This window comes from Pipra filicauda, unplaced genomic scaffold (genome assembly GCF_003945595.2).
Source record: "Pipra filicauda isolate LSUMZ 115617 unplaced genomic scaffold, ASM394559v2 scaffold337_size785800_pilon, whole genome shotgun sequence".
In the NCBI taxonomy this organism is placed as follows: Eukaryota; Metazoa; Chordata; class Aves; order Passeriformes; family Pipridae; genus Pipra; species Pipra filicauda.
In genome coordinates this window covers 47,494-73,365 of record NW_024104462.1, presented here as the reverse complement: position 1 = coordinate 73,365, position 25,872 = coordinate 47,494, and the positions used below count along the sequence as shown (strand labels likewise).

Sequence of the window (25,872 nt, the reverse complement as noted above, 5' to 3'; positions counted from 1 at the left end):
AGAGGTGCTGGCAAAGCCAGACTGGGGGGTTTGTAGAGGAGGCAGTTTAACTTTTTAGGCTGCTGGAAAAAATAACTTGCCCAAGGATAAGGAATTGTGTCTCTTGTCTGCCAACTGAACCAATGGAGTCTTCATGTGCAGGAGTGCAGGATGTGCTTGGAAATGGCTTAGAAGGCTGGGACCGTACCAAGTATCCTTTTTCCAGGAGCTACCATAAGATCAATCCCTAGGGCTGTGGGATTGCATTTAGTGGCGGAACTTTATAAGCTGCCCAACACACAGTCAATCCCCTGACCACTTGTTCCTGCCTGCTAACACTGCTGCTGTGTCTCCAGCTGAATGTGGGGCAAAATGGAGACTGATTTGGCTTGTTGATCCAGATGGAAAACTCTTCAGGGAGAATGGGTATTATTCCCTAAACAGCTTAATGTGCAACTTTTCATAAAACAATGAAAATGAAACAAATAAATGAGACACAAAAAAGTGGAATGAAAGAAATTCATACTAGAAAAAGAAAGAGGATGTTAAAAGGATGGGAATAAGTTGAGGAGGGAATTTGTGATGGCTGGGAAGAGGAAAAGGGGCCTCTCAAACATTCCTGATGCTGAAGAACCACCCAGAGATGGAGAGCTTCAGGTGGAACTAATTAAATATCCTCCTGGCTGCAAAAGATTTGTGTTTCCTCTCTGGTATCTCTCTAACTCTCGTGGATGTGGATGAAAATAAAGCAGGCAGCTGTGTGCCCTAAGCTCAGGGGCAGGTGCACCACCCTCCGACAGGGCCTGCTGTAAGCACGATGTGCTGGTGGCACTGAGGGCTGGGCACAGGTGGCCCTGCACGCCCTTCAAACTCACAACTCCCTCCACACCCACCTCCTGGGCTCCCAGGTCCCACCAAATCACCCCTCATCCTTCAAAAGAGACATTCCTAGTGGAGTCTCTCAAGGCTGCAGAGGGCTTTGGAGGTTGCCCATGCCAGGAGGATCAGCCCATCATGTGTCTCCTTTCATCCTCAATGTCAAAGGCCCAAAATAGCCCTGCTCTCCTAAGACTCCTGTTCAGGGTCGTGCCTGTCTGTGGGCATGATTCACTTCCACTAATAGTGCCTGAGACATTCCTGGGAGGGTAGGCTGCCTTCTGTGTCTCAGTGCCATGTGCTGCCGTGGAGGAGCTGGACAACTGTGCTGTGTCCCAAGACAGCAGATGCTATTCTTACCCCAGGGAGGCTTGGTCCAGCACAGCTCCATTCCCAGCTGAAAGGTTAAACGTCAGACTGCGGCCCGAGCGTGCTCTCCCTGCTCAGAGTCTGAATCCAGAGTGGCCCCTTTGGAGCCCGTGCAACGGTGCTGTGCCAACCCAGCACCTGGGTGCTCTCCCCTATCTCCTGGGACGTGCTGTCCCACGGGGAACACAGCAGCTGCCCAGGTACTTCCAGCAGTCAGCTGGGCTCAGTTGTGATGCATGGGGGCATCCACTCTCTTGTAAACTAACAAATTAACACAAAAGTTCCTGAAAGCCCATCTTTTGCTCTGCTGATCAGCAAGAGGCCCCAACCTATGAATCCCTTCCCTGGTGAGGAAGGCAGAGGCAGGGCTTGCTCCAAGCTTGCTCCAGGAACAGCAACATCGCAGAAAGTCTTGTCCCCTCTCTCAGCAAAGTGGAGGAGGAGCAGCAGCCTGTTGAACACATTGAGATCAATAGAGCTGGGCCCCAGTGCATTATGTGTGGGCAGCTGAACTTGATGTTTTGTGACTCTTGTTGCAGAAAAAAAAAGTGGTGAGCTGCTAAGTGAGAGAGTGTGGAAGAGTAACCACAGTGCTGAGGGGGGGTTGAAACCATGCTGGTGAGTGCAGAGAGTGTCTAGGAGGAGGAAAGCAAGACGGATGTGTGTGAGGAAAAGAAATAGGTGTGAGATGGTAGATGATGTGGGGGTGGAAGAAATGACAACTCAGCATCAGGTTTGGGGAAGAAAGGTCAGGAGAAATCTGAGGGAAAACTTCTGGTAAACCCTACAATGATAATCTGCAAAAGACTAACTCGTGTCCCATCTCTTAAGTGCTTTATAGAGCTTAGTTTTAGTTTTGAAGAAATGATTTACTGTATTTGTTCTGCGAAGGGAAGCAGTCTGTTGTTTCCTTACTGCTGAGGTGGCACATGGGGCTGAGCGGAGCAGAGCTCATCCCCAGGCAGCATTTTCCCAACCCGGGAACACAGGTTGTACTGGGATGAGGGAGTGAAAATACAGACCTTCCTAGAGGGTGAAGAATTCAGGGACTACTGAGAGTCCTTGGCTGGAGTCTGGAAGCCCCAAAACATGGCCAGACCTCAGCTGCCCCAGCCTGCTCCCCAGGCAGCCTGAGTTGGGGTCCAGCAGCTGTTCTCACTGACAGAGGGTAAGTGGATGGGGGGGTGCAGAGTGGCCTGAGTTTTGAGCTGCTGCTGTGGCCCACCCCACAGGGACCTGGATTGTCACTCTGTGTGAGCCCAGCCAGGGGCCACCACCTAGGCACATGTTTTATGAAGAATCATCCGAGAAAGAAAACCCAAACGACCTTGAAGTGGAGGAGGAGCTGGGAGCAGAAGCCAAGTGTCTGTCAGTAGTGAGAGCTGCTCCTGCCCATCCTGGGAGGATGGGGAAGATACGTAATGGGGAAAGGAACGAATGAGCTGTTCCCAGCTGGGGGAGGATGCATGCAGGAGGAGCAGAGGCTGGGAACAAAATCACCTCTGACAGCAACTGCTATGAAGTCTGATGGATTATGAGGATCAAAGAAGGACACTGATTTAAGGAAGATGAATTCCTCACTGCTTTATGGGGAATGGGGATCATTTTGCACTGACATTCTGTGGAGCGAGGCTTCCTGTCACCTGATAAGGGCTTGTGCAAAGGTCTTGAGAAAAGAGTGGCTATAAATGATCATCTCTGAAAAAATGTTTTAAATAGATGCAGCTGATGGGCTCATATAGCTCCACGTGGACAGCCAGAGAGCTTAAATGCAGCATTCCAGTAGTAGCAGAGAAAATGGTTGAAAATATCCCTCTTCAGAAACTCTTTGTTGGCAAAGGAAAATTCATCAGTTCACGTTGTAAACTCCTGTCAGGAGCCCCAAGAGAGGAGAAATCATAGAATTCCACAGTGGTTTGATTTTAAAGGGCCCTTAAAGGTCATTCAGTTCCACCCCCTGCCATGGGCAGGGACACCTTCCACTGTCCCAGGTTGCTCCAAGCTCCATCCAACCTGGCCTTGAACACTTCCAGGGATGTGGCAGCCACAGCTTCTCTGGGCAACCTGTTCCAGGGCCTCACAGAGAAGAGTTTCTTTGCAAGATCTAATCTAAATCTAACCTCTTTCAGTTTGAAGCCATTCCCCCTTGTCCTATGACCATGTGATCCCTGCTGTTAGGGTGTCACAGCTGTGGTCTTACAGGCGCTGCAACCCCATCCTCCTCCCCCCTAGTGCCAGCACCACAGCCCTGATGCCAACACAGGACTGCTGGGGAAACAGAGTCCAGCACATATGAAGACTTTGGGATCAGAGCCCAGGCAGAGAATGCCCAAACTTAGCCAATGTGAGAGGGAAACAGCAACGGGGAGTCATGTCATGAGTCTGCAGCAAGACTCTTTGAGGCACCATGACAGGTACTGTTCACCTGAAGACATTTGTCAGGGAGCAGCAGGCACTTGGGGGACCTGAGGGACTGATTTGCAAGACAATATACACCTGTGTTTCTCAGCAAAGCAGTGCTGAAGTTGGCAGAACATCTTGAGCTGTGGAAGATTTAACATGTATTTTCTCAGGCCACAGTCCTGACTGAGATGTCAAACACACCAGTTTTGGGCTGTCTGGTGTCACATAGTCATCATTGTCTTCTGCTGGGGCTGTTCTGCTTTGCACAACTGATTTGCCCTTCAGGGAGCAGCATCCTTTCCTTGGCATCTCAGATAGCTGCAGACAGCAATTAAGAAAATGTTTAGCCTGACCCCCAAGGGAATCTGTTTGCCAACATAAAATGAGACTGTTGATAAATTTCCTAAGGATGCAAAAGGAACTTTTCTGCAACACAAAAAGTTAGTTCAGAAAATGTCACTAGAAGATTTTGCTATGTATCCTGTTGGAAACTTCGCTGCAGTGACTCCATCACTCAGAAAATTCTCTGGTAAACCACTGGGCTGTCTTAACCTTGAAAAGTCTAATTTTTAAAGTTAGCAGATTTATAGGAATTCCATACCAATTTATTTCCATTTACAGCACTGAAATTTTCCCAGAAGTGGGATTTGTGCATCTGTCACAAATGAGTGCCAGCCGAGGAAGATATCACCTCATTGCTATCTTTTTTAGGATACAGTTGCTGCTACTGCTAATATTATGCACTTAATCCTAATTTTCCTTCCCTCCCCCTTTTGCCACTTGCTCTCTTTTTTCTTTATCTTACCCAGAGGCGCCTTAGCCTGCCCACCCCACTCCCCTGCTCTGTAACAGGAGCTCCTCAGCTGCTTTGGTGGGTGACAGAAAGGGCATCCTGAATGTCACCTCCTTGGCCAGCTCTTCTGCTGGTGTTTACGGGGAACATGAGGAAGTCTGAGGAACAGCACAACTCTGACACTCATTGAAGTGTTCTCACCCCAGATAAAAGTTTGCTGCTTTACGTCTCTCCACTGCTCTGTTACTTGGGCTGTGCTACTCTAGAGTCTCATTCACTGTCATTCTGGTGAAAGCCACTGAGAAAGATGTTGTCCTTATGAGGCAGACTGTATAATCATCAGTCAGAAAAACCCTTTTTGCACATGAAACAGAACTTCAACTTCTCTGTCCATAGTCTCTGAAAGGAGGACCGGGATTAGGAGATAGGAAGGCTACCAGAATAGTGAATAGTTGCCTCCAAATGTCAGGTCAGTGCTCCGTGGTGACCACAGAAGGCAAAAAAAGTATCAGGAATTGTCAGGATCAACTGAGAACAAACAAGAAAACATTGTACCAGGCCCACAGACCACCTGCTGTCTGCGGATTTGGCCTGTGCAGTTAGGAAGGGTACAGAGAGCGAGGACAAAATTGATGGGACTACTGGGTTGTCAAGCTGGGAAAAGAACAACCAGGAGGGGAGACGGAATTCTTACATAATATTATAAATAGTACAGGCAAAGTGAAATTGGATTTTCACCAAGCATCCAGTGAACAGGAGATGATAATCACATAATGGCCACAGCAAAATGGCTTTGCCTATGCCAGAGTTCTGCAAGGCAGGATCCCCACTGTGGGAAGGCATCCAAGCAGTGGGCAGTGCTAAATAGCTGCTCCCAGAAACCACAGCTACAGCTTTTCCCCATCTATCCCACCAGCTGCAAGCCTGGAAAGTCAGTGATCTTCCTACACTTACCTGTTTAAGCTCAGCCACTTTCCGGCTCTCTCTCTGCAAACAGGCTGGTCCCAGTGCTTGGATCAAAATGGCTGAAAAACCCCTTTCCTCACATGCTATTTCTGATAACAGAGAGCAATGCAAGGGAGAAGCAGCATCAGAGTCTTTAATTAGGAAGCATCCTAGTGCTATAATGCCCATCTGTATTTTGGCAAAAAAAGCAAAACTGGTGTTTGTGGTTTGCTTTACAAACCATTTCTTTTGTACTAGTGATGAGGCAGAATGTTCTTCCTCTGGAGATTTTGAGGGAATATATGCTAATTCCTCTGAAAATAACAGGTACAGCAAATGAACAAAAATCTTTGAGTTTCTCAACATTAGGTCATACACGGTCACTCTAAATGAGAGGAACCCACCCTCAGAAACATGTCCAAGCACAGCTGCTGTCACCAAGCCTGTCCCCTGTGTGACAGCATTAAGAGGCAGTTGATAACACATCAAACATTGATGTGTCTGTAAACAATGAACAGATGTATATAAGTTCTATGTTATGGAATATCTACTGTGGTTTATGAGGGTCTGAAGACCAGTCACCGGGCAAGCTGATTGAGTTGAAGTAGGACAGAGTATTCACCAGTAGGGACCTACCACATGCAGGGCTGACTTCCTTTCACCTGAGCTGTAATGTGTGCTCAGAGGAGCAGCACATCCATGCAGACATTCCTGATGCCTTCCATGGCCCTGAGTGCCTCTCAGTTCCTGCTCAGGCCATCAGGGACCCCAATCACCTGAGGAGGAGCTGAAGTGGCCCCAGGCACAGGAGACGCTGCAATCTGTGTAGGCACCTGAGCCTGCTCTCCAAAACATCGACCCACAGCAGGAGGTTTCCTGCTGGAGCAGAACTGAGCAGCTCTGAGCTCTCTCCAGCCTCCCAGGGCTCACTAGCAGGGTGTGCAAGGGGATCCCTGTTGGAGGGGATGTCTGCTGTATCCCATGAGCATTACAGGCTCCATGTGGGGGGGATAAGTAGGTGACTGAGACCTGAGAAGGCCAAAGGCTTAGGCTTCATATAGAGATAATAGGAATGTCCTTGTTCTTCTGTCTCTCAGGGGCACAGAGAATACATTCTTTTCAGTACAGTTTCCTGTGTGTAAATTATTTGGATTTTGTTTCAGTCACGTGACATTTTTCACCAGCTTGAGATGGTTTGTGCTCTAGAAGGCTTCATCACCTGGATGGAGCATCATGCAGAGGGTGGGTGTCTGAGGAGATTGGGATGATGACAAATGTCTTGGGTGTGAGAGTCTACCATTCACAGGATCACACAGATCACAGAAGGGTTTGGGTTGAAGGGACCTATAAAGCCCATCTAGTCCAATCCCCCTGACATGGGCAGGGACATCATGTAATCTTATGTTCTTCAATGTTATGTTATGATCAGAAATACCCCACAGATGGTATGTTAGCTGCTGCTCACTGTATCATACCCATATTTTCTGACAAATGGTACTTGGTGTCTCAGAATGAAAAAATGTTTGTACCAGATCCCTAAAGCCCAGTCTGTGGTGTGCTGAGGAAATGCTTACCAGCATACAATTACCACTGTGAATGTGTCCAGCCTGTGGTAGCAAGAGGACACTCCTATACTCTGCCTGCCCTGCCACTCCTCACCTGGTGGAACTCCTTGCTGATGTGATGGGATGCATTTTGCTGCCCCAGTGAGCTCCACAGCTCTCTGACTCTGCCTGCATGTCATGCTGCTCTTCAAGGACTGAAAGCAACCAAAGCCTCCTGCTGCTGAGGACATTTCAAGATGATGTACTTAAGAAGCAATATTATGGAATTGGTGTTCTGGAGGGATTTGCTTTGGCAAGTTGCATGAAATTAACTGTCTCCATCAAAGCAGTGGAATCAAAGACTCATGCCCAGTTGTCCACTTGGGAAATACTGTTTTTCAGGACCCCAGGGAAATTTTGTTTTCTTAGCACAAGAAGTGAAGATGCAGATGACTTTGCTGATTAGCTTTGAGCAATTGTCTGCTTTGGATGGATGAGGAAACCTCTACACTAAAGCCTCAGAGCTGCTGTTGTGACAGACCATCTGGAGCTCTTTAGTTCAGTCTCCCACTTCAAGCACATCTATTGCTGGTGTTGGTCCAATTAGCCATGGCTTTGGTGAGCCAAGCTTTTGAGACAGAGACTCCAGAAGCTCTATAGGTAACCTGTGCCATTTCTTCATTACTCAATAGTCAAGAGTTTTCCTAATATCTAAGTGAGAATTTTCCTAATGTCTGAGAATTTTCCTAGTGTCTAAGTGGAGATTTTCAAGCAACAATTTGTGGTTATTGCCTCTTGTTACATTGTCTGCTGCTCATGAAAAAAGCTTGGCACATCGTCTTTGTAGCTGCCCCTCATGTACATTAGCCTTTTTCCCCTCAAACTAACCATACCCTCAAACTCTCTTCATAGCACAAGTCTTCCAGTCCCTTGCTCATCTTGCCAGCCACCTGCTGTTCTCCTCCTTTTAGTTCTCCTCCCTTTGGAAATGGGGAACCTAAAACTGGACAAATCATTTCAGATGAGGACTCAGCAGAGTCAAGCAGAAGGGAGAACATCTTTCTACAATCCACTGACCCCACTTCTAGCACCACACAGTACTCGATTCTCCCTGGTTTTGGTTAGAACATGGTGCTAATAATACCAAGGTCATGTTTGATCCCTGCATGGGCGATTCACTTAAGAGCTGGATTCAATGATTCTTGTAGGTCCCTTCCCACTCAGAATATTCTGTGATTCTGTGACTCTTTGCAGTGAGAGCACTCATATTCATATCCACCAACATCCTTCCTCTTGGAGGGCCCTCTGTCCTAGTTAGGGGAGCACAAAACAGAGAGCTTGAGAGTAGCTCCCGTGGTTAAAGATTTTGGATCACCAGACTACAAGAAAAGATTCCTTTTCCTACTGCAAAACCTCCTGCCATACAGGCACATTCTTGTTTTTCCAGTTCATGATCTTGATGACTCTGAACAGGCAGGAGACGGAGGTTCCCACCAACCGACACACAGCATCTGCAGGCACTTCCCCTTCCCCTCTCTGGCCTGGCTGCTGCCTACCTAAAAGTGCCTTCTCACTGCCCCTGTCTCTCAGCCAACCACTGGGATGGGGAGAAGGAAATACACATCTCCAAGGCTGGCAGAAAGGGAGCAGCTGCCTGATAATTGTCTCAAGAAGGATCTATTTTCAGCATGACTGAACCCTTTCTCCTCCAGGGGAATGTGTGCCTTGCCGACACCACATTGCTGTGCAGGACAGTCTGTATCCAGAGATGGCTCTCAGCCTGCCGCTTCCCTTCTATCTGTGCTGTGATTTGCTTCTGGTCCCAGTGAAGTCAAGGCCTGCAGAGATGGAAATAGGATTGACAGAAAGTTAATGGCCCCCAGGAAACATTGCATGTTTTTTTGCATTGAGGCACTTGCACTTCTTTCAACAGACTCCTTCCTGGACAGATTTCTCCTTGCTGTGCCTGGGTATAAGAAACACGGCAAAGTTTTCCCTGATGTAACTTTTTGGGATCTACAGAGTTAAACTACAGTGAAATCTGGATCATCCGTTTCAGATTAGAGACTCTCTCTTTGTAAAAAACCACTATACTAGTGTCATATAAACGATACCTGAGTGAGAGAGAGGAGCTGTGTAAATTAAACCAAATTCAAAGCAGATGCTCAGTAGCTTAGACTGCCCTCCAGAGCTGCTCATGACAGCTGACCAAACGCTTCACTTTTCTTTTAGTGAGCTTTATGTCCTACTTTATGTCCTACACTACAACGCTGAATGCTGGGTCATTTGCCCAACCTTTTTTGCACTTTCTCCTGCCTCCTCTTCCAGCCTCCACAAACTTATTCCTGTGTCTTTCTTGTCTAAACATTCACTGAGCGTTCATGTACTATGTGTTCACAACACATGCTCTTACATCTGCCATTGCTTTAGCTCTAATTTCCTTCAAACAGATATTTTAAAACATCAGCTGAAAACACCGAAGGAGAAATTCTTGTTTTCTGTGTTTTATTTAGTTAATGCAAATGAGGAAAAAAGGAAATGGATCTGAATTTAGAGTTTTCGAGTGAAAGCAGTTGATGTTCTAACATTTTATCTTCTTTTTATGACTGTCTGAAAGAGCTTGTCTAATGCTGTTTCTTCCAGAGGAGTTGCTAGAATAGCCTTGCTATTCAATTTGAATGGCACTGGACTATTTAACACTGAATTTTAACACTGAATTCAATCAGACCCCGTCACCCCAGCTGGTCTGTGGCACCAAGATTGTTTTTGCATTGAAGTACAACTGACAGACAGGGGGGTAACACAGTGTCATCTAGAAATGCTGCTGGTGGGGGAGGCAGTACTATTTAATGTAAAGTGTGTAATTTTAGCTGAACCTGGTATGCAAATTATTCTTCGCACCATTCTGGAGGATTTTGCTAGATTTCAGTAATCCTTCAATCCTCAAATGATTAATACCAAAGACCTTTCAGGGATTTCACTCCAAGACACCAAGCAAAGCCAACATACCCATAATCACATTATGTTAGCGCTGGGATTTATGCTGGTCCTGAGGTACTCATATAGAGATACTAATGTAGACATAAGTCAATACCAGAAATTCCCATTATGGATCCACAGTAACAATAGTCTCTGAATTTCAGCCAGCATATATAGTCACACTGTGGATTTGCATATGCTCACAGAAACCCTCGGCCAAAGTAGGATCTCCTGCCACATTTGATGCAGGGTCAGGTGGGACAGTATATCCTGCAGCCCCTCTATACCCTGGGCAATCAGGCAGCATTCCAAATCTTTCTTGTAGGATGCAACTGTCTTCAGTTTCCTGAGTTTCCCTGTGTGAATCCTGTAGCATCCCTCTGAATAGAAGGCTGCCTTCCCTCCTGAGGAGGGGACTGCAACCAGAGCGTGCCTGGGTTGTCAGAACTCAAGGGCTGCAGTCTCAGACCAGGCAGAACAGATTGGCAGAGAGTTTCTTCCCTGTTGACTCTGGGGACCGAGACAGTTCCTTTCTATTTCAGTGGATTAGGTTTACAGCTGCCATTTCTTTGTGCCAAGGAATGTGCTGATTCTTTCTGGTGACAGGAAAGCTGCCAGATTCACACCTTTGAGATAACAGTGCTAGTTCTCCTACTGAATAGGGTCACAAGCTCCTGTCCCTCAGCCCTCAGGCTGCCTATTTCCACATAGCTGTTGTGGCATGATATCGAGAACAGCTTCAGTCAGAGTGGGCCAGAACCACTGTTAGAACTGGGTCCTGCTGGGTTGTAGTCCTAACATCCAGATTCTTCTCCAAGGATCAAACAGAGACTGGTTTCATGAACTGGATAGTCCAATATTTGAGACAGTGAAGGCCAAATCTCTGAAGTAAATGGCAAATGGTTTGGTCTCTAAACCAACATATATATTCTTGTCTCCATGGATATTCTGTTGAATGTACAGGCACCTCTTCCTGTTTGTATGCAAAGTGTGGAGTTACTGGGGGAATATAGATGCATCTGTGCACTTGAGTTGCTTTGCTTTAATGTCACAAAGATTCTTTAGCTGGAAACCCACACATGATTTAGTTAAGTCAGTTAGCAAGACAGGTAAATACAGCAATAAAGATTTGAGTCTTTGTGATTCTACAGTTGCTGAGATCCATTTAACGTTAAATGCTTTCTCTGTTAAGGATAGTGTGCAGCTGAGGACTGGTGAGGCCTGAGGTCAATCTGGGCTCCAATAATGCAAAGCAAATGCGAAGCCCTGAACCTGGAGAGGAACAGCCCCAGGCACCAGTATATGATGGGTGCTGACCACCCAGAAAGCAGCTTCACAAAAAAGGACCTGGAGGTCCTGTGGGACACGAAGCTGAACGTGAGCCATGTTCATGTCCTTTCTGTGAAGAAGGTGAACGGTGTCCTGGCTGCATCAGAAGTGTTGCCAGCAGACAGAGGGAGGTGATCCTTGCCCTTGATCAGCACAGAGGGCACACCTGGAGTGCTGGGTCCAGTGCTGGGCTTCCCAGTATAAGAGAGATATAGAGCTAGTGGAGAGGGTCCAGCAAAGGGCCAGTAAGATCAATGAGTGACTGGAGCATCTCTCTCCTAAGAGAGAGACCTGAGACTATTCAGCCTGAAGAAGGCTCAGGTGAATCTCATCCATGGATATAAATACCCGAGGAGAAGGTGCACAGAGGATGAAATCAGGCTCTTTTCAGTGGTGTCCAGTGACAAGACAAGAAGCAATGGGCACAATCTGACACACAGGAGGTTCCCTGTGAAAACTGGGAAACACTCTTCCTGTGAGGGTGACTGAGCACTGGCACAGGTTTCCCAGAGCTATTGTGAAATCTCCATCTTTGGAGATATTCAAAAGCCATCTGGATTAAAGCATCTCCTTCATTGCCATGTCCTGTTTCACAACCCTCTTCTGTGATTTGGACCAGTTTCAAAAAAAGACTTTATGTTTCTAGCACTGGCTTATGGGGACTTACTGGCACTAAATTCAATCTCCAAAGAACTGCTGAGTGATTGTCAAGATCCAGAGACATCTCAACTCATTGAGTGCTTCCTGTTCAAATCAGACCTTCTCTCAGCCTGCCCAGAGCTGCCTGGCCATGTGCTGCACTCCTGTGACAAGGATGGGTCCACATCCTGCACAGCACCACAGCAAAAGCCCAGAAGAGCTCTCTGAGTACACTGGCTTTGTCATTGGCGACTGGGAAGGCAAAGATTTTTCAGTCCACAAAGTCAGGTGATCTAGCCCAGCACTCTCAGCTGGACTGTCCATGTAGAATAACAGAGTCATAGGATCTTTTTTGTTGGAAAAGATCTACAAGATCATCAAGTCCAACCTGTGACCAATCCCCATTTTGACAACTAGACCAGAGCACTGAGTGCCAGATCCAGTGTTTCTTGGATACCTCCAGGGATGGGGACTCCACCACCTCCCTGGACAGCCCCTTCCAATGCCTGACAGCCCTATCAGTGGAGAAATTCTTCCTGAGGTCCAGCCTAAACCTCCCCTAAACCCAAATGGCACAGCTTGAGACCATTTCCTCTTGTCTTGTCCCTTGTTCCCTGGGAGCAGAGCCTGACCCCTACCTGACTCCATCCTCCTGTAAGGGAGCTGCAGAGAGTGAGAAGGTCCTCCCAAGCCTCCTTTTCTCCAGGCTGAGTCCCCTCAGCTCTCTCAGCTGCTCCTGGTGCTCCAAACCCTTCCCCAGCTCCATTCCCTTCCCTGGACATGCTCCAGCCCCTCAATGTCTTTCTTGCAGTGAGGGGCCCAGAACTGGATGCAGCACTCGAGCTGTGGCCTCACCAGCGTCCAGCACAGTCACTTCCCTGCTCCTGCTGGCCATAGTATTTTTGATACAGGCAGGATGACATTGGCCTTCTTGCCCACCTGGCACACGTTGGCTTATGTTCAGTGGCTGTTGACCAGCACTCCCAGGTCCTTTCCTGCTAAGCAGCTTTCCAGACTTTCTTTCCCCAGCCTGGAGCGCTGTGAGGGGTTATTGTGGCCAAAGTGCAGGACCTGGAACTTGACTTTATTGAATTTCACATCACTGACCTTGACTCTTTGATCCAGCCTGTTCAGACCCCTCTGCTGAGTCTTCCTGCCCTCCAGCAGATCAACGCTCCCACCCAGCTTGGTGTCCATCAGAAAACTCCCGAGGGTGCCCTCGATCCACTTATTCAGGTCATTGGTAAAGATACTAAACAGGACTGGCCAAATACTAAGCCCTGGGGAACCCCACTGGATATAACTCCATCCGCCACTCTCTGGGCCTGGCCATCAGTGTGTTTTTAACCCAAGGAAAATGCCCCTGTCCAAGCCATGGCTCTCAGTTTCTCCAGGTGAATGCTGGTGTAAAAGGCTTTGCTGAAGTCCAGGTAAACATATCCACAGCCTTTCCCTCGCCCACCCAGCAGGTCACTTGGTCATAGAAGGAGATCAGATTGGTCAGGCGGGATCTGCCTTTCCTAAACCTGTGCTGGCTGGGCCTGGCCCCGTAGTGTATGTATCCTGTACCTGCTGTGTGATAACACTCAAGATGATCTGTTCCATAACCTTTACCAGCACTGAGGTCAGGCTGAGAGGCCTGGAGTTCCCCAGATCCTCCTTCCAACACTTCTTGTGGATGGGCATCACATTGGCACCTCCAGTCATCTGGGACCTCTCTGGTGAGCCAGGACTGACGATAAATGATGGAGAGTGGCTGGGCAAGCTCTTCTACTACCTCCCTCAGTGCCCTCAGGTGAATCTCATCTGCCTCTGTGGACTTGTGAGTGTCTAAGTGGCTCAGCAGGTCACTAATTGCTCCTGGGTCACAGGGAGTCCATTCTGCTCCCCGTCCCTGTCTAACAGCTCAGCCTTGTTGATGACTAAGGCAAAGAAGGCATTAAGTTCCTCAGCCTAAATCTGACAGGATTTAAAACAGTTTATGTGACTGTGCCCTATTCCTGAAACTAGACCAGTGTCTCTCCAGCACTACCAGCAAATCCCCTTCCCCTCCCCCATCAGCATTGTACAGGCATGTCTGCCACCCCCAGTGGTCCGGTAAAGATATCACTGTGGTGTTTTGGACTGTTCAAATGTCTAAGTGTGCAAGATATTTGTGATGAAATGGAAGAGCTGGGCTGAGGATATATTGCGTAGAGAGCATCTGGGACTGCACGCTGAGATGATGTGTTTGTGCGTATGTCCAATTATTTGTATAGTCATGAGTGAATAGAGGATTCTTCTATCAGTTGTAGGCAGGGAAAAAACCTGTGGAAGGTATTCCAAATCAGAGTTACCCTTCCTAGGTTTACAGGTATGGGAATATCTAGATAAACTAAGAAGTTTTCAGCAAAAGCAGGGAGTATCTCTTGCTCACTGGCATTAACCTGCAGATCAGAAGTCTCAGCAGGTATAATCCCTCACAAGGTTCACAATAACACTTCTTGGAGAATCTCCCACTTATTTGCAATTTGCAAAGAGGCACGCATGTACATGCGTGTGTGTGTGTGCGCACTCTTCCTGATATCCCCAAAGCTACCTCACATCTCTGTCAGAGGCATCAGCTTAAAAGACCAGGTAGGACCCAGCCTCTCCTTGCTGCAGTGTTTGGCTGACCATCCTGCTGTGCCTGTTATCCTGCTCAGCTCTTCTACATCTGCACCTCTGCTTTCAGAATTTTACCAACAAAACTGCCAAAAGTTTTTAATCATGCTAATTTATCTTTTAACATCCTGTTTTATCTATTGTACAGCTGGGATAGCTGGGACAGACATACCAAGCAATCCATCTTGGATTGTGCAGTGAGTCGTTGGGAAAGGCAGCAATAGAACCCATAAGTCCTGAATCCAAGTTCTCTAAGTGCTTTGACTAGTCCGGATTCCCTCCTTAACACCCTTGTGAGATTGTTTATAGGAGCTGTATTCATATAGCCAGTAAGACATCAAAATTTTCTAATTATATCTAGTCATGTCAAATGACAATTATGCCCTTAGTTCAGTTTGCCAGACAATGCTTTACCAAAGAAGGCTTGCCAAAAATGTTTTGACCGAAGAAAGAGGAGGCATCTGTAGCATCTGCAGACGAGATCGTATAAAACGTCCCCGCGACACGTCTGCCCTGGCTCCAGGGAAAGCTCCAAGGTAGGTGAGGGGGGTCTGCAGGCTGGCAGGAAGGGATGGTGCCCTTATGTGCCACAACATTCCTGCTGCTTCCAGTGTTCGTGTCCAGGAGGAGACTCCATTATAAACCTGCTCTCAAGGCATCTGCACGTTTTCACTCTGGATTTCTGTGCAGCAGCAATGAGGGAACTGCCATTTCTGTTTTACAGCACTGACCAGCTGCCAGCCTGCAAGCCACCCATCTGGTGTCACAGGAGGTAAGAACCTGATGTACTGACTCTTAGAGGGCAGAGACAGATCCCTTTGGATGGGGTTTCTGGCAGGCTCACTGGTTCACCCTATGTGCAAACCTGGTGGGATCGCAGTAGAAAGGGGGCTGCCAAAGGCTACGTTTGAAGCCTCTGAACACTGATGATAGACCAGAAAATGCCCATGGGGACGTTCTTCACTTCTGCTTACTTGACCTTACAGAAATCAAGGTGCGCTGCTTTCCCAGCTTTGCTATGGCAGCAGGAGAATGGGACCAAATAAGCACAGTAGGAAAAAGTGAAAAATCCTGTATTCTACCCAAGAATATATTAATTAATAAATCATCTGAGGAAACGCACCTTCTAACCACCTTTGTAAAGTGCAAGAACTCTCTTACCCATTTTCTTACTCCAGACAAAAAAATATATTTATTACCTAATGAACAAAGATGGTATAAATTTTACTAATGTAGCTAGAGAATTTTCAAATGCAGTTGGCTAAATTTAGGTACCTACACGTTTAATACATCATCTGAAGAAATACCCTCTTTTTTGTTTTTTACATTTGAGAACTCACTTGTTCCTGGATTTTTTTCAGTAGGTATTTATTTGGGATCTTAACACAGCCTTGGCAATTCCAATTTCAATTCTTGAATTTTATTTCACCTAAGTCAGAATTTTGGGGCTGAAATTATTTAGGGGTTGTAGTGAATGACAACAAATGTGTACAGCAAATTAAATTGTAGCAGAATATTAAAAGGTCACAAAGCTTGCCCTTCTTTTCTTTTTCAGTTGACAACTTCATTAGCAACATTCATTAATTTCCCACTACCTTTGCATTACCATTACATTTAATAGGTAAATGTTCCACAGATTCAATATTTTCCAAGATTGTAGTTCACCTGCACTACAGTTTTTCAGTAGTTTTACTTCATTGTTCATCCTTTTAATGAATTTGCCTAATAGCGATGTCTTAGTGAAATTTCCTTAACAAATTCACTCGTCTTACAGGCACAGTATTCTTAAAGCACCAAACCCATGGTTCTGAAAAGGTCATTAGTGAGTGTTTGAAGACATAGACTACATGAAAGCCCCTTATTTTCTAAGTTGATGTAAAATTAAATTTCTGCTTATCTCATGTTAAAATAGAGTATGAAGAGAAACCAAGGCACAGGATATAACATTTTCCCAAATCTTGAAAAAATGTAAGTAATCAGTGCCATATTGCTTCTCCTCAGAGCCATCTTCTGACGTATCCTCAGCAGACGTAAAGAGCAGCCATGGCCTCTGGAGATGCTGAGATGGCTGTTTTTGGGGAGGCGGCTCCTTACCTGCGAAAGTCAGAAAAGGAGAGAATTGCAGCCCAGAACAAGCCTTTCGATGCCAAGTCATCTGTCTTTGTGGCTCATCCTAAAGAATCCTTTGTAAAAGGGACAATTCAGAGCAGGGAATCAGGGAAAGTCACTGTCAAGACTGAAGGGGGAGAGGTGAGTGAAAAACAAGCCTGAAGGGCAACATTTTCTTCCCACTCTGGGTTCTTAGCTGACATCCATGCATGTCCTCCTGCCTCTGATAGACCCTGACTGTGAAGGAAGATCAAGTCTACTCCATGAACCCTCCCAAGTACGACAAAATTGAGGACATGGCCATGATGACCCACCTCCATGAACCCGCTGTGCTGTACAACCTCAAAGAGCGTTACGCAGCCTGGATGATCTACGTAAGTGGCAGCAGCAGCTTCCTTTGGGCAGCGGGAGGAACTGCTCTGCCAGGCCCAGGGGAAGCCAACGTGCTGTGTCCCTTCCTCGCAGACCTACTCGGGTCTCTTCTGCGTCACTGTCAACCCCTACAAGTGGCTGCCCGTGTACAACCCGGAGGTGGTGTTGGCCTACCGAGGCAAGAAGCGCCAGGAGGCCCCTCCACACATCTTCTCCATCTCTGACAACGCCTATCAGTTCATGCTGACTGGTGAGTGCTTGACCTCCCTCACAGCCATCTAATCAAAAACCCTGCTGATCTCACTGGGACACGTGACAAGCCAGCTAAAACCACCAGAGAGCTGCATGACTGTGAACTTGAGTGAGTTATATAGCAAATAATTTCAAGTGAAAGTGACCCAAAAGCATGCATAGACTCACTGTAATGTATTATTTTCACTTTATTGTACAAAATTCTATACTCTCCCACTGCACAGCACAAGAAATAGTGCTTGACTCAGTTTTCTACATTTTTTCACTGATAAGAAAGTTATTATTCCATATAATCCAGTATTTTGAACATGGGTAGGCAATGCATTTATATTTCCTGATGAGAACTATGTCAAGGGCAAATTGATACATAGCTTGTCTTAGGTCCAGATGCCCCTGACTCTTCAATATATCCATTTGGGCTTATTCTTAATACTGTTAGGACCTAGAAGGGAACTGGGTAGTCTTAGACTTTCTGAAGAATCCCCAGCTTCTATTTACACCTCTACTTCTATTCAGCTTAGGGTTACCCAGGTCAGTTGCTAACACAGCTCTCATTGTGCCTCTTCCCCAGATCGGGAGAACCAGTCCATCCTGATCACGTACGTACACCCCCTGCTCGGGTCCCTGAGGGGCTGCCCAGGGCCAGGGCCCCTCCTGCCTGACCACACGCTCTCTGCTTCTCTCCTTGCTCTGACAGCGGAGAATCCGGTGCCGGGAAGACTGTGAACACAAAGCGTGTCATCCAGTACTTTGCAACAATTGCAGCCAGCGGGGAGAAGAAAAAGGAGGAGCAGTCAGGCAAAATGCAGGTGAGTCAGGAAGAACAGACTGGACACTTGGGCTGTCATTGCCCTGTCGACTCAACACAGTCGGTGAATAATTTTCCCCCTGCAGGGAACGCTTGAGGATCAAATCATCAGCGCCAACCCACTGCTGGAGGCCTTTGGAAACGCCAAGACCGTGAGGAACGACAACTCCTCGCGCTTTGTGAGTTGGTGACTTGGACAAAATCTCTCCCTCTCATGGCAGGACAAGTGATGCCTGAGCAGGTCTCCATGTAAAGGAGATGTCAGAAGAAACCATACAGGCTGAAATGCTGCTGCTTCTCCTTAACAGGGCAAATTCATCAGAATCCACTTTGGGGCCACAGGGAAACTGGCTTCTGCTGATATTGAAACTTGTAAGAGACTCTCCTGGACTGGTCCAATGCCTTCCCAAATTCCCACCTCCATGTGCATTGCTGTGCCTAACTCTTTCTACCTTCCTGGGCAGATCTGCTGGAGAAGTCCAGAGTCACTTTCCAGCTCAAGGCGGAAAGAAGCTACCACATCTTTTATCAGATCATGTCCAACAAGAAGCCAGAGCTAATTGGTAGGAGACGTCACCGAGTTTTTTGAAGGAAGATCTCTGAGCAAGATTCAACTACCTTACAAAAAGTATTAAATTTAACCCATGTACACATTTGTTTTCAGAAATGCTCCTCATCACCACCAACCCTTATGATTTCCCTTTTGTGAGTCAAGGTGAGATCAGTGTTCCCAGCATTGATGACAAGGAGGAGTTGATGGCAACAGATGTGAGTAACGTACAAAACAAGTCAACAGGCATAGGGTCATACATCACATAACACACAAATATTTCACTTTGCTGATTGTATTATCAGAGTGCCATTGACATCCTGGGTTTCACTGCTGATGAGAGAACAGCCATCTACAAGCTGACAGGGGCTGTCATGCACTATGGGAACCTGAAGTTCAAGCAGAAACCAAGAGAGGAACAGGCAGAGCCTGAAGGCACAGAAGGTATTATTGAGCTCAATAATTAACCCTTCTGTAAGCCACTGTGGAAGACAGCAAAAGTTGTTAATTATTGGACTTTAGGATCCCAAGAAAATTAGTCAGCCAGGAAAAAAACCCTGTCCCTTGTCCTTAGTACACCAAGTTCCCTTATTTCAGGATTTATGTATCTTATGCTATGAACAGTTAGCAGTGTAAACTTCCAGGAAGTCAGGAGTGATGGGTGTTCCTTTAGTCATGCCTTTGTTGGAATAGGGCTTGCAAGTGTGAAAACAGCCCAGTGATTCAGTTCTAACATGAGAGGGGACTACGTTCCCATTTGTCTTCCCCTATCCAACACTAGGGGAAGGCAGCTGTAAGAGGTGTATTTGATTCCTCTCCTTCGTGGGCACAGGACCTACAACCTCTGTCTCCAATTCTGTGAGCAACACCTCCTCTTGCTAAAGGACAAGGCAGGAGGTGGGGAGCACCATAGGTAACAGGATGAAGCCCAATTAGTTTTACTGAACATCAGAAACAAAAGCTCAGAAAGGGTTCTGGATCTGAAAGAGAACAGAGATTTTGTCTCTGTGTTCCACTCTAAATATTGTGTGGTCTAGATCACCTGAATGCAGATCAGTACCTGGTTGTTGTCACTGCAGCTCCTGAGCTTTCAGACTAACAAGCTTCATTTTTCAATTCAGTGCCAGGAGACTTTTGGAAACATCATCACTTTCTACGTGTTCCAGGGAAGATTTTAAAACATAAATTGTTTTAGAAAAGCTCAATATGCATAATGACAAGTGTGAAGTTGCCAAGATTCCCTCTATGAGAGTCTATCAAAAGTTTTCAAAGAACAGAAATCTGAACCCTGCAGCCTTTAGGCTGAATCCTGGGAAGGCTGCTCCAGGATTCAAAGTTTACTGGATGTTAAATTCTTCCTTTTTCCTCTGCCTTTTCAGTTGCTGACAAGGCTGCCTACCTGATGGGCCTGAACTCAGCTGACATGCTCAAGGCCCTCTGCTACCCCCGAGTTAAGGTGGGGAATGAATACGTGACCAAGGGTCAAACAGCACAGCAGGTAAGAAACATGTTGTAGCCTCTAACCATGTTTAGAATTAATATCCTGTTGATTTTCCTCTGCCCTGTATGGTAATGCCAGGCATTTATTTTTTCCTATAGGTTCATAATTCAGTGGGTGCCCTGGCAAAGGCTGTCTATGAGAAGATGTTCCTGTGGATGGTTGTTCGCATCAACCAACAGCTGGACACGAAGCAGCCCAGGCAGTACTTCATTGGTGTGCTGGACATTGCTGGCTTCGAGATCTTTGATGTAAGTAAGATTCAGTAAGAGCTACTTGGAAGTGGCAGCTGAATGTTATGATCAATTTGAGACACATTTTAAAGAAGACATAATATTATCAGATGATTAGTGTTATTTTTCTTTTTTGTTATGAATTTAAAAATGACTTTTCAAAAGACTTGTCTTATTTCAAGATGTGAAAACTCAAAAGTACAGAATGGTCCAATCAGAAAAATTCCTTGGTTATATAGTCAGGGACAAGATAATATAAAAATATGTACACCACGATAGTCCTAAGCTTGTGTTTCTTCTTCCTGTAACTTACTTGGTATATATTATATCTTCACAACTTTATTAATGAAAAAAAATTCCTTGTGGACAATTAATTTGATGCCTTTCTCTTTTTCATTATGTAGTCACAAAGCAGACTGAAGAAATGCACAGGATGGACAATGAAGCCAAGATAACTCCATTCCTTAGTTTTAAAGGAGGTTTTGCAATTATTGCTGCATCTTTCAATATGTATCCTTCTTATTTTATTTCCAGTTCAACAGCTTTGAGCAGCTGTGCATCAACTTCACCAACGAGAAACTGCAACAGTTCTTCAACCACCACATGTTCGTGCTGGAGCAGGAGGAGTACAAGAAGGAGGGAATTGAATGGACATTCATTGACTTTGGGATGGACCTGGCTGCCTGCATTGAGCTCATTGAAAAGGTATCCTACCTGTTCAAATGAGTTACATGCAGAAAAACTCTGTGGTCTCATTGTTCAAAGGGATCTTCTATGTTCCTGTGCAAGTATTCTGCTTTTCTTATTCAAAGTACCTTGCCCCATAGTTTACTTTTTCTGTTAAGTGAGAAATGAAGGAGATCGTGGCAGATGTGTGGCAGACTTGTGGCAGCAAGTCTGTACTGATCTCTTTCCAAGCACAAAAAGTTTGTTTAACTCCCAAAAAGAGTGTTCTTCCAAACCAGCTAGAGCCAATTTCCAGGTCAGTGTGCCCTCCTCACCTTTCAGCTCTGACAAGAGTGCTTGTACAGCAGAACAGCTGCATCTTTTCAAAACGGACGCAGAGGATGGACACACATAAATAACTGTCAGTACACAGTCACACTTGCAGGTGCCTCCTTTGACGTGTGAAGGCAGTTGTACTGCACACGAGATGGCAAGTTCAGTAGCTGGCAGATGATGAGTAGTTGGAATCACAGAATCAGCTCTGGGCATCACTTAACCCAACCCGCTTGTTCAAGGCAGGGTCAGCTAGAGCAGTTTACTCAGGACCATGTCCAGTTGGATTTTTAATATCTCCAAGGGTGCAGATGCCACAGATACTTCAGGGAACTTGTTCTAACTCTGGACCATCTTCACAGTAAAGAAGGTTTTTCTTCTCATTAAATGGAATTTAGTGGATCATGCCTCTTTCTTCTTGTCCTATCACAGGACATCACTGAGCTCTCTCTTCTCTCCCTCCCATTAGGTATTTATATAGATTGATAAGATCTCCCAGACCCTTCTCATTTCCATGCAGGACAGTCCTGTCAGCTTATTTTTGCATGTCAGATGTTCCGATCATTTAAATATATCTGCGGCCTGTCACTGGGCTCACTCTACTACGTCCATGGGAGTAGCCAAGAGCTAGAACAGCACTCCAGATGTTTCTCATCAGAGCTGATTAGAGAGGAAGGATGGACTCCCATGAGCAACAGAATGCAGCTGAGGATGAGTTGGCTGCCTTTGCTGCAATGGTGTATTTTCGGCTCATGTTCAATGTGTCTAATACATCTGTTTTTGCTCTCAGTCCCACCGCATAAGAAGGTAGTGCTCTGATTTTATAAAGTACATTCTCCACACAAACTAAATTAATTTCTAATTCTTTATAGTTAATTTTGTATTAAAAATATAGGTATCAATGTATTCAATCCCACTTTCTAGAAGAAAATGTAATTAAATATTAATATTTTCTGATGTGTATCTCAATCTGTGTTCCATTACTGTGTCTACATGAAGGTCATTATTGCCCTGAAAGCTAAATTACAATCTGTTTCCCTTGTGATTTCTCCCAGCCAATGGGCATCTTTTCCATCCTGGAAGAGGAGTGCATGTTCCCCAAGGCAACTGACACCTCTTTCAAGAACAAGCTCTATGACCAGCACCTGGGCAAGTCCAGCAACTTCCAGAAGCCCAAGCCTGGCAAAGGCAAGGCTGAGGCCCACTTCTCCCTGGTGCACTACGCTGGCACAGTGGACTACAACATCACTGGGTGGCTGGAGAAGAACAAGGACCCCCTGAATGAAACTGTCATTGGGCTGTACCAGAAATCATCTGTCAAGACCCTGGCCTTACTCTTTGCCAACTATGGTGGAGCAGAAGCAGGTTGGTTCTATGAATCCCACATTTTCACTGATGTACAGCTTACAAAAAGGAATAATAAAAGGCAAAAGCAAAAATCTAAAATTGTTTTATTTATTTTTAATTTAGCCGAGGCCAGCGGTGCAGGCAAGAAAGGTGCCAAGAAGAAGGGTTCTTCTTTCCAGACTGTCTCGGCTCTTTTCCGGGTACAGTAGAGACTTCACTCTTTCTTCCTAATATAAGGAGTAAACTCACCAATCACTATGGCTTGTCTTTTTTTGGCTTAGTTCTTTTAAAAGATCCTGAAGTTCTTGGGCCACATTTTACTAGGAATAAATCCAGTGTAATCTACTCATACTCCATTCCACTGAATGCACAGCTTTTCTATTTGCCCACTTGTCCGAGGATGATGTTTCTAGATGGAAGAATGTCATAGAAAAAATGTCTAAAATATACTTAAAATAGACCAGATTTCCTCCAGATGCACGCCTCTGGCTTCAGAAGCTGTTATTGCCCTTTTACAACATTCTGGCCACTGTTGACCTGTTTACTCCATTTATATGTCTAATTTTTCTGTCTGACTCAAGGATCAATTTCTTATACTTGAAATACTATCACTCCTTGAGTTATGGATTTTTAAGATGTCGATACTTCACAGTCCTTTGTCATAACCAAGTCTTGCTTCCTGACTGCTCCATACATCTCTTCCAGGTGAAATACCTCCTGTCTCCTGAGGTATTACCTTTTTCATCCTTCATGTATGCCTCCCTTCTTAATATTGCTTAATTTCTTCTACAGGTCTGCTGTCATATGATTCTTCATCACCTGACAGCCTCTAGGCAGTGCTCTGAAACAGGACATGGGCATGTGTATATGCCCCCCCAAAAAATAATCACAGAACTGTAGAATATGCTGAACTGGAGAGGACCCATCAGGATCATCCAGTCCTGGCCCTGCCCAGGACACCCAAACTATTCCACCTTGTCCCTGAGAGCATTGTCCAAACACTCCTTGAGCTCTGGCAGTCTTGGGGCCATGATCACTGCCCTGGGGAGGCTGTTCGATGTCCAACCACCCTCTGGGGCAATTATCATAGCTGTACTGCCTGTATCATTTAAAAATAATGCAAAAAGTCTATGTCTAAAGGTCATAAGACTTTAGGAGGTAATGTTGTAAGAGAACTATTATTTGGTGCATTTGGGTTGCATTTCTGTTATGTTTTTAAATTTTGCTCCACTATCCCTCTTGTTTAGACATGTTGCTGTTTATGCATCCTAATGTTTTCTCTGTTTTATTTACATGCTTTGCAGTGTCCTCTAGAAGCACCTGCTTCCCTCCCCTAAATATAGACAATAATTTTTTATAAATAACTATACAGTTACAAAACAAGGGATGGGATTCATCTCACTTTGCCATACAAGATAAATGTATATTCTAGACATATAAAACTGGTTTTGTTCCTTTTGCTTTTAGTAGGGAAAACACGAAGATTTTATGTAGTGTGCTCCATATGACCCAGCTTTGATGCCTCCTGCAGAGTGCTTTCCACTCATTGCCTCATAGGAGTACTACTTTATCTCTCTGGGTACATCCTGTGGATATAATTTCTGATAAAGGCATTCCACTAGAGTCAGTGAAATGTATTACAATTCTATGTTTAAGAGTACAATATTTTCTACAGATTACTCAGAATAACTTCATACATTAAGTTAATAACAGCAAAGATCTGTGGAAAGTCAGAAAACCTGATGCAGAGGGCTTCAGTTCAGGGTTCTGCTCACTTGTGTACATCTCATTTCAGAGGGCTTGATGCTTACAGAAGAAATTATGTTTGCTAATATCAACTTTTCTTAATGACTCTCCCAGGAGAATTTAAACAAGCTGATGACCAACCTGAGGAGCACCCACCCCCATTTTGTGCGCTGCATCATCCCAAATGAAACGAAAACACCTGGTAAGAGGTTTACATATGTATTGAATGTTCTCAGTATGGTGCAGCTCTTGCTCTGTGTGTTACAGAACATGGTGTGTATTTGTGCTCTGCCTTGCTCAGGTGCCATGGAGCATGAGCTGGTGCTGCACCAGCTGCGCTGTAACGGCGTGTTGGAAGGGATCAGGATTTGCAGGAAAGGATTTCCCAACAGAGTCCTGTATGCAGATTTTAAACAGAGGTCAGACTTCATCCCCTTACTGGATCACTTCGCCCATCTTGAGTAGCTTGTGAAATTTAATTTTTCCCTCCTGTGCCTAAAGCTTTCCCTTTAGTTTCAGTTTAATAAGTGCTGTTACATTCTCAACTGTTCTTAGACTCTTTCTTTCCACGTAGCAGCCAGTTGGTCTCAACAACAGACCTCTTCATATTCATAGAATTATAGAATCATTTAGGTTGGAAAAGACCCTTAAGATCATTGAGTCCAAAGCAAATCCTTCCATTTTCTTCCTCAGATACAAAGTATTAAATGCCAGTGCTATCCCAGAGGGACAGTTCATTGACAGCAAGAAGGCTTGTGAGAAACTTCTTGGATCAATTGATATAGACCACACTCAATACAAATTTGGTCACACTAAGGTATAAGATCTGCTTACTTCAAGTACCATGGGTTTTTGGTTTGCATGGCTTGAGACTGACACTCAGTTACTCCAGATAGTATGTGAAATGTTCCAATGGTGTATGTAAAAGAAATCAATCAAGTAGTTTTTTACTCAACATTTGAATAAACTGAAATTCATTGCCATAGGATGGTTTAATTAAGGGTTAAATAAGTGTTCCTAATTTAAGACAAAGTTGTAGAATGAAAGAATCAAGGGTTAATACAAGTAAAAGCAAAATATCTGGCTATTATAGTTCCTCAACTGCAGGTAACCAGAAGCTTGGAGTTACAAAAGAGTCGGGCACTACATATATTCTTTGTGGTTTTGCTCTTTCTCTTAACTTCCCATAGTGCCTGTCATGGGGGGAAGGGCACCAGGTTACCCTGAACAAGCACATACACTGCACCTATTTTCATGCTCTTACCTAAGGTGTTCTTCAAAGCTGGGCTCGTAGGCCTCCTGGAGGAGATGAGGGATGAGAAGCTGGCACAGCTCATCACTCGCACACAGGCCAGATGCAGGGGTTACCTGATGAGGGTGGAGTACCAGAGAATGGTGGAGAGAAGGTAGGCTTCTCTTCAAATCAGGTTCACCCTACTTGGCTTATTGTGTCATCACA

At 45.4% G+C, this 25,872-nt stretch overlaps 2 protein-coding genes and 1 long non-coding RNA gene across 5 annotated transcripts in view; 2 read left to right on the top strand and 1 right to left on the bottom strand.

Moving 5' to 3' along the window:
- The window catches only part of LOC113989611 (myosin-3-like), a 48,921-nt gene extending 32,330 nt beyond the window's left edge, over positions 1-16,591 (top strand). Inside the window, exon 41 of the mRNA XM_039384052.1 lies at positions 16,501-16,591. Coding sequence (XP_039239986.1) covers positions 16,501-16,533 — 33 coding nt within the window. The 3' untranslated portion in view covers positions 16,534-16,591. The remainder of the gene's footprint in view (positions 1-16,500) is intronic.
- Positions 16,533-25,872, top strand: part of LOC113989610 (myosin heavy chain, skeletal muscle, adult-like) — a 34,518-nt gene continuing 25,178 nt past the window's right edge. The window contains exons 1-19 of the mRNA XM_027724353.2: positions 16,533-16,749; positions 16,839-16,982; positions 17,074-17,230; positions 17,804-17,831; positions 17,930-18,041; positions 18,127-18,219; positions 18,349-18,412; positions 18,505-18,603; positions 18,705-18,808; positions 18,896-19,034; positions 19,970-20,088; positions 20,190-20,339; positions 20,856-21,026; positions 22,376-22,685; positions 22,791-22,867; positions 24,528-24,615; positions 24,715-24,832; positions 25,107-25,230; positions 25,683-25,819. Of these exons, the coding sequence (XP_027580154.2) occupies positions 16,543-16,749; positions 16,839-16,982; positions 17,074-17,230; positions 17,804-17,831; positions 17,930-18,041; positions 18,127-18,219; positions 18,349-18,412; positions 18,505-18,603; positions 18,705-18,808; positions 18,896-19,034; positions 19,970-20,088; positions 20,190-20,339; positions 20,856-21,026; positions 22,376-22,685; positions 22,791-22,867; positions 24,528-24,615; positions 24,715-24,832; positions 25,107-25,230; positions 25,683-25,819 (2,441 nt within the window). The 5' untranslated portion in view covers positions 16,533-16,542. The remainder of the gene's footprint in view (positions 16,750-16,838; positions 16,983-17,073; positions 17,231-17,803; positions 17,832-17,929; positions 18,042-18,126; positions 18,220-18,348; positions 18,413-18,504; positions 18,604-18,704; positions 18,809-18,895; positions 19,035-19,969; positions 20,089-20,189; positions 20,340-20,855; positions 21,027-22,375; positions 22,686-22,790; positions 22,868-24,527; positions 24,616-24,714; positions 24,833-25,106; positions 25,231-25,682; positions 25,820-25,872) is intronic.
- The window catches only part of LOC113989612, a 50,599-nt gene continuing 47,480 nt past the window's right edge, over positions 22,754-25,872 (bottom strand). For all 3 annotated transcript variants that reach the window (XR_005564568.1, XR_005564569.1, XR_005564567.1), the window contains 2 exons: positions 25,678-25,781; positions 22,754-23,076 (listed from right to left, as the gene is read on the bottom strand). This is a non-coding gene — a long non-coding RNA (uncharacterized LOC113989612). The remainder of the gene's footprint in view (positions 23,077-25,677; positions 25,782-25,872) is intronic.